Consider the following 13,200-nt stretch of genomic DNA (forward strand, 5'->3'; position numbering starts at 1 on the left):
CTCAATTGGTTCTCGGACTCCGAATTCGTGGGTGTAGTCCAACAGTCTCCTGTAATTCGTTTCTTCTCTTCCCTAAAAATAAATCTCTGCACTTTATTTCGGCGACAATCTCCGCCTCTTAATTTACATTGGTCATTTGAGCTCTCTTTCGGGCAATCGGGGTTCAGCAATATGCTCTCTCAGCGGTGCCTGTGGGTCGTGGGAAGGTCCGTTCACAATGAGAAACATTTCGCATCAAGATGTTTTGACACACCTTTCTCTTTGAAGGTACTATCAATACCTCTTGGATGAGGAATTCCACATGTAGTCGCTAATGAACAGATGCGAGACCACCCAGGTGAAAAGATCCACCATCTAGTTATCTCGAGGAGTTTAGTTAAGTAACAGCGACGACACAGCTGGCTGTAAATGTCTTATCAGTACTGGGAAACGAAAATGTTACAATATATATATATATATATATATATATATATATATATATATATATATATATATATCAAGATAGTGAACAGTACTTTTCTCTGCATACATTTATTAATTTTTGTCATCATATATTTATAAATTTTTTTTATCATCACATTTTTTACTATCATTTTTTTTTTTTTGCAAAATATATCAATTCATCCAGGAAGTGGTGAACAGTAATCCTAGCAACCTGCATTCACTAATTACTATTGTCAAATAATCCTTTTTTTTGTCATCACCAATACATAATTTTTTTGGCAAAATATATGCATTTATGATGACAGTAGAGGACAGCAACTTTTGCATTTTCTATTTGTTCATTTCTGTTATTATGTATCTATCATATGAGCCTTCACAAATGCCACTTTAATTTTCCAAAATAAGTGCATTGGACATGTTAGGAGAGAACAATAATCGTCGCATTATTTATGAGATTATTATTTATTCATCAATTTTTGTCATAAAATAATCATCTTTTCTTTCAAAAATAAATGCCGTTATCGGGTTTGTAGAGAATAGTTATCTATGCAACATGTATTCATTCAATTTTGTTATCACGTAAATACAACCACTGCCTTCACCACCATATGCATTTTCCATTCAAAATACAAATAATAATGATGCCATTAGAAACAACAATAAAATTTAACCAGGAGATTTCAATCTAATATCTCACAGGAACTGAAAGGGAGCTAATTGAAAAATTTTACATGTACCAAGGGAGCCTAATGCTGAATAATAAACGATCATTTTCTGTGAGTTTCGGGCTGCATCTAATTTTTTTTCTATATATGGATTTTTTTTTATCGTTTCAGTTTTAATAAAATTTTGAATAAATTGTTGTCAGTATGTTCATTGCGACCCGTTTTCGTTCCGATAGCGCCATAATCTCTCTTATGGGGAACTTCTGCAAATAAATTTTGTAACAAAATTTTTAACGAAACTCGTTTTCTCTTGTCTTTCACAGTCTATACAAGAAAGGAGTTGGTATCATTCCATAGAAAGGAGTATCAGCGAATTCTTCACTATTTTTTTTCTTTATCTCATAGTCCGTTAAATAGTCTTTAGATGGTGCTACAACATACGTAGAACTTTGACTCAAACGATGGATAAAACGTTTGAATTATAGGTCAGTTACAAGATACAAATATATCTGCTACATAGTATAGTGAATATTTGATCAAATTAAAGTTGATACAACGTCTGGTAATTTGAGAGGGACAGTTAACGGAGTGTGTTAATGTGTGACACACTTAAACACACTCCACCTCGTTGCAGACGTTGAAGCACAGTGATGGAATAGATGTACAAGTGTAATAAGTCTTTGTTAATTAAAAAAAATAGTGGCAAAATTACACGCGCCGTGTAGCTTCTTTTTGTGCACATCCGACCACTCCGCCTCTACTCAAAGAAGCAGTATCGACAGGAATTGTCGACTTCTGTCTACCATAATTCATCCAAACCACTGATCAATTCTCCTAACTGGTATTCTTTTCCAGACGGTTGGCCCCCAAACACAAAGTGGTCAGTCTCTGATCTTCCTCCTCATCTTCCCCTACATCTATCATCCTGTTTTACGAGCAGCAGGCCACCACACGTGTCTCGTAGCTGTATGCTCAGGCAAAGGAATGGCTTATTACGAATGTTCGTACCTCCTTTGATTCTGGTGCGTAAAATTGTAGGAACATCTTCCATTGCGAATGGCCGATGCTGGAACCTCGCTCATTCGATGCTCCAACACAAACTATTAAGCATCCAGCATTAGAAAATGTACCTTTTATCTTTCATTGCCGTCTTTAGCAACAGATGCCTCCAAACAGAGAAAGTTATTTTACGACCTTTTTTTTATAAAGTGGAAAATTGCGTTGATAAAGCCAACGACGTTGATGACATAATTTAGTTTTCATTGTTGGGCAGAATCTTAATAAGTGAAATCAGTTTTCTTATAAATTTATATTGTTAGTACGTGTATTATTGCTTGCCGAAATGCTGGATTCTGAATAAATGACTGATTCTAACCTAGTTACATCCTGGTTCACCAGCTGCTTAATCAGCTGCAACATTTGCAGTATGGCCCCATATAGTAAATGCAAATTAGACCATGAAAAAATTTCTGCAATATTTTCATGTTGTAAGCACTTTTTTTTAAAATTTTATTTAACAATTAAATAATTCATCCTCAAGTCAACCCGAACACATTCTTAATTGTCTTGGACTAAACTGACTTGGCGCCCTAATTATAAAAAAAGAGCTGAAAAGGAAAAAAATGATGTCACTTGTTCTTGTTTTTAGAATTTTGCAAATCGTGGCTTTTTCAAAACTAGCTTCAACAAACCATCTACCATCAACACTGATCGCACATATGATAAATTTTAATAATCATATTATTAAAAAAATATATAATAATATTCTTCAAATTTAGATAAATAAAATAAAACAGAAATTTACACATTTTGTGCTATATTAAATATGCCTAAATTTTTTTTTATTTTATTGAAATAAAAATATATATACACTTTAACTTATCTCTCTATCATATAAAAACTTTCCATGTGAACATTGCGTTTTATTTGGTTTTTGATTGGTAGATAGCGAGTCACCTGACTCATAACATTGAGGTTTGTTTTGCCAATATTGTTTGAAATATTTAATAAAAAATTTTACTACGTCGTAGATAGCATTTATATTGCACTTGACGGTGAAATAGTGGCAAAAAAGGAAAAGTAAAACTTTAATTAACACTAAATTAACAACAAATAAGTTTAAAACAATATTATTTGTTAATTCTATTTTTATACACTTCGTTTCTGGCAACACTAATGATTCCAGATTTGATTTCTAATTTCCGATTTGTTTACTTTTTCGAGTAACGGAAATTTTTACTCTTTCTGCTAGCAACCGTCTGAATACCTTCACAATACATATGTTAACCCTGCTTTGTTTTTTTTAAAATAGTGATGGAGACATGCATGCTTTGAGGAAACCATTGGGATTGGAGTGCGAAAGCGAGCATGGGTCAGAGCCTCCTAATAATATAAGACAAATATTTTTCAATTAAATAAATTTTATACGTCTTAATAATTTAATATATGTTTACAACAATAAGATAACTCTGCAATTTATTAAGCACTTTTTAAATTATTTATTTGAATGACATAATTATGCTTATCTTAATTTAAAAAATTTTAATCCTTTGAATATTTTTTGAATTGATATATAATATTTATAAGACACTACAAAATCAATGTCTGATAAATACAAAAACTATAATCATATTTTAATTTTCCAAGATATTTAAAATTATAATTGGATAAATTTGTGTTTAAATTTAAATGGAATATAATATACTGAATTTTTATGTTCCTTTGGATCACTAGCTCCCCTGGATCACAGTATAAATAATTGACAGTACAGTATATTTAATTGACATAAATATACTTATCTTAATTTGAAAATTTTGAATCTCTTGAATATTTTTTTGAATTGATATACATTGTTTATAAAACATTACAAAATCGATGCATGTCTAATACAAAAACTTTAATCATATTTTAACTTTCCAGGATATTTAAAATTACAATTGGATAAATATGTGTCCAAATTTAAAATGAAACCAGTATAATAAATTTTGATATTCCTTTGGATCACTAACTCCCTTGGGTTATAGTATAAATAATTCACAGTACAGAATATTTAATTGACATAAATATACTTCCCTCAATTTGAAAATTTTTCATCTATTGAATATTTTTTGAATTGATATATAATGTTTATTGAACATTGCAAAATTGATGCCTGTCTAAGACAAAAACTTGAATCATACTTGATATTTCACCATATTTAAAATTATAATTAGATTGATCAAATCAAAAATGAAATCCGTATAATAAATTTTTACGCTCCTATGGATCACTAGCTCACGTGGGCAACAGTATAAAACGACGATGTGATTTTCCAATGATTCATTGCCTCTAAAGTACGTAATGTTTTTCTTGCCATAACTGCTTAACACTTTCAAATCTACCTTAAGAAAATATTTAGTAAATTTGAAAATCAAAATCAAACTTATAAACTAGGGACTTTGATGATGGGTGAGGTGAGTAATGAGATGAAATTAGGGGGTCTTAATCACTAAATATTATACTTATATTTCTATGAACAACAATAAAAATACAACCTGTGTTCCGCTGCTCTGTATCGATTGTTACCTTCTTCCAAGGAAATCTAGGGATTAAGCTACAATAATATATTTTATACAAATAAAAAACTATCAAATTAGAAAACTACTTCTAGGTTTCGCAGTTAGTCGCGTTCTACGCGGCGAGCACTCCTCCTCCATCCTGGCCCGCACGGTATAAAGCGCCTGGCAGCATGTTTTTATTGTTCATATTTTCTTTTAAATTTTAAATTGTATTTTTAAGGATTTTATATATATATGATTATTATGCTGCTTTCCAACTCCCCTATTGAGGGTTGAGATTGTCAATACCAAGAAGCATCCTGTTCTTAATCAGTTCATGTTTTTAATTACTGCCCCTGTTTTGGGCAATGTTTGTAACAACTTTCTTGAGATTTTAATAAATCTGTCCGGATGCTGGGCTGATCCGGAGGGCCTTCCGGCTGCTGGGGAGGATTCTCGCCCCGGGACGTCGTTTCTCGCCTTACACCCAACTCGGGTAGGCTGACGTCTCGTGGGATGGCACTTTCAAATCTACCGACGAGATACCTCGTCTTTCAGATACTTCAAAATTACAGACTTCTGTGGAATAAAATTTGTCTCTTATGCCAGTTTAGATAGGCTGGACTTTCTAATACATATCTGAAAAATACCTTTACTTTTTTCAAACTGGCATAAGAGACAAATGTTAGCCCACAAGAATCTGTAATTGGAAGTATCTGAAAGACGAGATATCTCGTCGGTAGCGTTGAAAGTGTTAAGTGCCGATTTATCAACTTTATAAATATACAGTTTTCTTCTTTTTACTCTTTACAGAGTATTTACATGCCCGTTGGATAAAGAAAAAAAGTCCACACATTCGGAAAAATAAAACACTCCTAATGTTCAAGTTTACACTCCGATGCAAAATCTTTTATCCGTTTTCAGAGCTGAACTTTTAACACTTCGGAAACTTTTCGAGCAGAGAGCCATCACTCACTTTCTAATGGAAAACACTCCGAGCTTTTACCCACACACCAGCAAATTTGGAAAGGACTCAAAATGTTTCCTTCTCGGATGCAAAACTGCGACCCTGAACTTAGCCCAGGGTTTCGCCTTCAGAGCAAAGGACAAGCGATGACAAAGACCGCATGCAAAGATGATGAATGACCGCATTTATCATACTTTAACCAAAAGAGAAAGAGAGGACGGGAAAAAAATATCTTTTTTTCGGAAAAATCAAGTGGCTCAGTCTAGCGAAGGAACGATAAGAGTGAGTTCGGTTCTCCCCAAAGGGCTTCAGACTTAGCAAAGCAAAAATCCTTGGACGGAATGTTCAAGGTGTCTCAAGATTTGAAGAGATAACTCGCGATTTTTAAGTAGAGAACCGCAAATTCATCCGAAGGTATCAAGAATCACTTTTTGAACTAGTGGGAATGGTCTCTCAAAAATACTCTTTCTAGCATACTCTCTAACAAACTTGTTATACTTGAGAAAACTTTATATGGCATTGGCGCACTAGAGTTACGAAATATTAACTTTTGGCAAGTATTTAGCATTTTCACTGAATCTGTCGTGTCATCTTTGGCGCGTTATTTGGCAATTAATCCCTGACATTCGTTAATAGTATCCAGAAATCGAATTTGTGTTTTAGATGTTTTTCACAACTGACTGAAGCAAAAATTTGATACAAAAATGCACTTGTTGTCACAAAATTCCATACCAAATTTGATATAATTTAAGATATTGCGGTTTTGAATTATAGAGTTTACATATTTCTGAAAGTATAAACCGAAAACAGTCAACTTTTTCCTGGATTTGACTCAAAATTTGGCAGTTGTCAACACTATAGATGCTAAATCTGTGTACTGAATCTTATCTATCTAGATCTTTTTCGTTTTGTAGTTATCGTGCTAATTTATATTCGGACAGACGGACTTCCTCTGAACAGGTTTTATTTAAAATTTGAATAGAAATCTGTAAATTGGATGTAAACAAGTATACTAAATTTAAGGCGTCTGGTTCAAAGTATTTTTATGCTATCTTTGTCACAGATAGACAGACATTTTCCAAAAAAAAATTTTGAGCCCGAAAACATGAAAATTCGTCAAAATCTCGAGTTCGAATTCTTTGACGCTTATTAAACTTTGAAAATGAAAGATTTTGTGAAGAGACATGCAATCAACGAAAAGCTACATTCTAAAATTGAGCAAGATTTGTAAGAAGAGTTATTAACCTTTTTACTTTCTCACGTACAAAACTATACAAAAAGGAAGTGTTATAATGTTTCGAATTTGTGATTTTGGTAAAGCTCTAAGTGTCAGGACCCTCATTGTATTCAAAATATATATTTTGTAATTATTTCTGCATGTCTGTCTGTCTGCAAACACGATAACTCAAAAATGCTTTGTGATAAACGTATGGAATTTGATTACAGTATGTGACAAATCAAATTTGTAGATTTCTATCAATATTTGAATGAAATCCATTAAGAAATCCAATATCTGTAGTGAAAGTTTATAAGCCAGTTAATAGCTACGCTACGCAAGCAATTGCTTTTGTATCGTGGTCATGTTAATGGACTGCGAACCACAAGGTCCCAGGTTCTATCCTCGCTCATACCCATTCGTCACATATCTTCTGTCAGTCCTTCTTCTTCATTATAACTATAAATTACAAACAGCTAGATAGATAAAATTTGGCATCTAAAATTCACATCCATATTTTTTTTTTTTTTTCAGCAGTGCAAATTTGGCGTCAAATCTGTCTAAGAATTGATCATCTGTCGGATTTTCGCTTGTATGTAGTTGTGATTACTCAAAAGCTTAGATCTTGGATAAGTAAAATTTGATGTTCAGTTTAAACATCTAAACTGCAGCTCTCAATTAAATTTTCAAATTTAATTGATCCGTCAAAGGAATGACAGCCTGCTTGCTTGCACTTTCGTGTGCAAGTAAAATTGATAATTCAAAAACGTAAGCTTTGAATTATGGTAATTTGAAGCATGAAATTTAGTATGTGATCTTGTTGGTAAATTTGTAGTTCCAATTCAAATTTTGATTCCAAAGGTCGAGAAAATGGACAGACGAAAAATTTTTTATCTATACTACGAAAAACATAAGACCCATGGATGAGGACTCATGATGTTAATAACCTTGCCCAAGGTCGACGGTTTTATACGGAGAAGGGAGAGGCTAACTCTTTTATTTGAGAGTTTAAGAGAATGTTTCGGAGAAGTTGCCCTCGACGATTAAATTATGTGCCACATTTTTCTAAAATAAAAAAATCTTTAAATACTAGATAAAAGTTTAAAAGTCTTCTCCAAACTGCACATTCCCTCACTTCAAAATATATTTTAGTCAAATTTAATATTTATATGGAAAACAGTATGTCGAGCGTCAGCAGAAGCTCTGACAAAATCTTCATTATTAATACGAAAAATTATTATTTTTGGTCCCTGACAATATTTTTAACATGTGTGCATCCAGTGATGTATTTAGGCATTTTGCGGCTATAGAGGGTCATACGTTTAATAAAATGACCTCTTTATTTCATATTTCCGCAGATTTTTAATTTAATCATGATGATAATAATTTATTTTAGGTTAATTTTATTTTAAAAACTTTGTTAAAATTTATTTATTTTTTATTTAATATTTATTTATTTATTATTATCATTATAATTTATTTTATTATTATTAATGACCAGTTGGTTCTTTGAGATGAAGGGTTGTTAAGAATTTCAAAAAAATATTTTGCGTAAATCGGTTTTAATGGTTTCCACAACAAAGTATTTTCAAGCTTCAAATTCTGATGGGCATATAACTGTATACTACAACTATTTCAGAAGCCTTAATTGATTGGGGATTGTACTACGCATTTCCTAATTCTCTATCTTTATACATCCAATTATATCACAGGAAAGAGATTTGTGAATTTTATTGGCACAAGAGCCACGATGTTGGCTATGCTGCGCCAAACTTTTTTTTTCAGGATTAAATTATAAAATTTCAGCTATAAAAACAAAATGAAAACTTTTGAGAAAGATGAAGAAAATTTAAATATGGGGATAAAAACCTATTGATTTCAAAAATGCAAAAATTTGAACATGTGGTGTCTTACCAAGTAAGAAAGGCGATGGAGTATTCGTATTTTGAAAGAAGTGCAAACGTTGAGCATTGAAATTTGGGCATTCCGACAATATATGTTTGACAGACATTTGACAGTCACACTGGGAACATAGAGGTGGTTGTTCACCTAGTAACAAGTGGAGATGGGTTAACGGTTAATACTGTATTAACCGTTTACCAATGCGTATTAAACCGTTTACCAATGCGTAAACGATTTAATACTGTGTCTGCTTTTCGATTAGGTAATGAAGACCACTACACACAGGAAAGAGAAGCAGTGTTTTAAAATGGGAACAAAAAAAAGCATTCACCATTCCTTGATTTAGAAATTAAAATTTAATTGTAAGTACAGCAAAATTTCAAAACTTATATTTGAAGCATGTCTAATAATTAAATTTGCTCATCATGGAAAAATAAACAAAATCCTCGCTTTATGATAATGAGTGGAGAAAAAAAAATATTCCGTAATGTTTTCGGAAATATGGCTTCAATATGGCTTCAAACTTCAATATTTCGCTTAATTTTTAATTAATTAAATTCTTTAAAAAAATTGCTCTACAGAGCACATTCTTATCCTTCAAAGTATATCTGGTACTAAATTATGTATCTCTATGTGAAACGATCTGGACTACAAAGAATCACACATATTCATCTTTATTAGTAGCAGCGATAGAGATGATCTATGATTGTGTGATTTCAATGTTTATATTCAATAGTAACAAAGCAAACGCTCGACACTATTATAAATGCTGTATTAACCAAATATTTGAGATAATAATAGCAAAACTATAATAACCAACTTGAAAAAACAGGAAACTGTCCAATATATGTAATGATATCTCTTAATCTAATTTAAATCTTAATTAATTTTCTAATTTTTATCTTAATTTAGCCCATATTAACTTCATTCTAAAATGGTCTCTTATTTTCTGATCCAGTTCCACTTTTTTATTCAATTAATTCGACATGCGCTCTATAAAACTGCTGAATTCAGCAGGTTCTCACGCTCTATAGAAAGGGATAAAATCCTTAATGCTATTAAAGATGCCTAAATTTCCCTATCCTAAATCTGCACGTATCAAAGAAATCTTTATCAATATCCCATTATAAAATCACTGATGGAAAAAAAAAATCTGTCTTTTTTGCTCTTCTGTTCATGTGTCGCTATGTAGACTGACACATCTCTAACTGCTTTGTACAAATTATGCCTTCCGGGATGTAATAAAGAAAATATTTTAAAATTTCAAAAGTTTCTTCTATTCGGTCACGCAGTTGCTAAAATATGTTTACATACATAAGCAAAATGTTTATATAAACTACATATTTTGCAATTCATAGAATGTGTATTTTTTTAACATTAGTTATTTGAGAATCAGGCTAATTATATTGTTAATCAATCATTCTGCCACCCCCCCCCCATCACTCTAGTCACTCTATGCTGTTGTAAAGCTAAATTGAATTCTATGCAGTAAATAAATTGTTCCTAACTGATAATTCGATAAATTTTTCTCGGCTACACTCTCTCTTTACGAAATAAACAAACATGATTGATTTCAATTTTATTTTGGATTTTTATTTTTATGGCATCAAATATATATTATGTGAAAAAACAAATGCTTAAAAAATACATTGGTCATTCAACATATTTATTAATAATATGTGGTGAAACAATTCATGAAAGTATCTGATTAGTTTTAAATAAATATCTAAACAAATATTTTTTTAATTAGATTTTATACCAAAAACGCATCTTGTTCCTCAACCCCAACATTATATCATGAACCCCCAAATGTCACAAACCTGAAAAACAACGAGCAGATAGCATTGCGATTTTTTCTAACACCACTGACCTAGAAAATGTTTAACAAATAATTCACTTATTCGACATATTTAGTGATAAATTACAAGCTTGTTATAAAAATATTTGTTTTAAGCATTGCTTAACAGATAAGCGCGGATTGGCATTCCAAGCACACGTTTTACAGCCAAGGTCCGCTCCTCTTGGCTGCTATTTGGCGTCCTTTTCCTCGTCTTCTTTTCGGCAACCCCGATTCGCGCTACTCTCGAATATCTTCTTCATGCATCCCGCTCCGAGTTTTAACACTCTTTCGAATGCTGTCTGTTTGTGCGCTGGAATCGAACACATCTAAATTTGTGCCACTTTGCCGGCTCAACATCACCGGGTTACCTTGCCTCGAATATTAACTCTTTGTTTTTAATTTTATTTCTGCAAATAGAAAATTTTTTTTGCCGTCGTCTTTCTACATTAGTTGGCGAACTGTTTTTGTTTGATTAGTTGCGAAAATGATGCGGATCCTTGCTTGTGTTCTCTTTATATGTGCTGGGAGTGCCTTTGGTGAGTTATATTCTTTCTTTTTTTTAATGAAGATTTAATTTTTTTAAAATTATTTATATAAGTTAAAGATTACCGTTGATAAAATTAGAAGTGTTTTGAATTTTGTAAAAAGAAATATTGGATTTAATTATAACAATTTTAGAATACTTTATTTGGAACTTTGAGAATAAAAGTAAAGGTGGTAAATTTTTTAGAACTATTTAAATATTTATTTGCAATGAAAATTTTGATGTCTCGATTTTTCAATGAATTTTTATTTAAAAGGGATAAATATATATTTGCACTTAAAAATAATTTATTTGAATCTGTTAGGCAAGTAAAGAAAATGCACTATTTTACTTGCCAATAATTATCTAAAATTCATTCCATTTATTTAAACCATAGAATGGTAATTAAAATTATCACTACTATCAATAAATATCCACTTTAAAAGCATAAAAAAATAGTGTTAAATAGTTTTTTATTTTGTAAAATGAAATTATTGATTCATAATAATTAGATTTTGTTTTCTTTTGATTTCAACTTATTAGAATATTTTAGTCATCTTGTAAAAAATCAGGCCTGGAATTGCGAATTCATTAAAATTATAGCATATCTTAAAATAAATAAATTTTTAAAAATTTTCTTCTATTATAAAGTGATTAGAATGTAGAAACCATAGAATAATATAATTGTTTTAAATAAAAATATAAAGAACGTTGCTGCATTTAAAGCATAGAATGATAAAATTTTCAATACGACAGTAAATTCTATTTTAAAAATGTTAACAAAAATTATTTATTTTATTTTATTTATTTATTTTTGTTAAATGACATTATTGATCCATGATTACTAGATTTATTTTCTTTTGATTTCAACTTACTAGAATATTTTGGTCATTTTGTAAAAAATCAGGCTTGGAATTTCGAATTCATTAAAGTTATAAACCATATTTTAAAATAAATGATTTTTTTAAAAGTTTCTTTTAAAAATCATAAAGTGATTGTTGACGTCAGTATTAGAATGAAGAAACTATAGAATGATATAGTTGTTTTAAATAAAAACATAAAGACGTTGTTTAAAAAGTAAATTTTTTTTTTGGTAATTTGAATTCTTATACCTTATTTATTTCAGTATAAATTTCCCATTTTTTAAAAATAAAAAATACGGTCAATTTTCAAATTAGGTCTTATCTATCTATCTTAATATATTTTTATGAAATTTAAAAACGTTTGTATAAACTGATATTTAGGACATTTTTTTTTTTTTTTTGACTTCGAGTTTGGCTGCGGATTTCTGAACTCGAGCATTTAAACCTGTATTTTAGTTTCTTTCATCATTAAAGTTTTTCTACATCATTAAAGATTTCCTACATTTCTATATTACTATTCTATATTTTATGAAAATAAAATATATTTTATAAAATAATGAAAGTTATTTTCAACTTTTGAGTGTTAATTATTTTTTCAAAATTGCATCATTTTTTTTTTGTAAAGTAGTCATTTTTTTTTTTGTAAAAAAACAAACTACATAAGTAATTTTTTTTTAAATGTAAATACTCAAAATAAGATTAATTATTTATGTATATTTTTTGAATTTTTTAAATTTAAAAAGTTATAAAGAGTAAGCTTTTTTTATGTGTGAGTTTCTAGTAGCAATATGTTTTTTTCAGTTTGCATGGAATTTTCAAAGGTTTTATAAAACCTATTTGATTGAAAAATACGTCTTTTTTAGCATACTAAAGAAATTCCAAAAACTTAACTGACGTATAAATATTGTGGAGTTGTAATACGACGACACACTCGCTTGACGCAAACGAATTTATCTACATGTATCATGAACTTGGCAATTTAAGTGCATTCGTTCGGTATCTTATCGCTTCTTAAGAAAACAATCACCAGATTGAAAAGAAGATTTTCTTCAAGTAGAGAAATAAGTGCACTGAAAGTGATTTATTTTGTTACTTTTTACTTCCTTAAAAAGACAGACAAAAAAACTGAGATAAGAATTTAAAAGAATACTTCAAATTCGAAAATGGCTCAAGATGATAAGAGATAAAAGACTCATCTTATCAGAAGATGTTCTTTCTATATGTATGAATATTTTAATGACATT

General features: G+C 30.4%; 1 protein-coding gene across 2 annotated transcripts in view; it reads left to right on the forward strand.

Moving 5' to 3' along the window:
* The first annotated feature begins 10,832 nt into the window (after nt 1-10,832).
* LOC129975037 (roundabout homolog 1-like) overlaps nt 10,833-13,200 on the forward strand; it is a 213,157-nt gene continuing 210,789 nt past the window's right edge. Inside the window, exon 1 of one of the 2 annotated variants that reach the window (XM_056087907.1) lies at nt 10,833-11,106. In XM_056087907.1, the coding sequence (XP_055943882.1) occupies nt 11,055-11,106 (52 nt within the window). In that variant the 5' untranslated portion in view covers nt 10,833-11,054. The remainder of the gene's footprint in view (nt 11,107-13,200) is intronic. The other variant, XM_056087908.1, reaches the window with a different exon arrangement.

The sequence above is a fragment of the Argiope bruennichi genome, chromosome 7, assembly GCF_947563725.1.
Source record: "Argiope bruennichi chromosome 7, qqArgBrue1.1, whole genome shotgun sequence".
In the NCBI taxonomy this organism is placed as follows: Eukaryota; Metazoa; Arthropoda; class Arachnida; order Araneae; family Araneidae; genus Argiope; species Argiope bruennichi.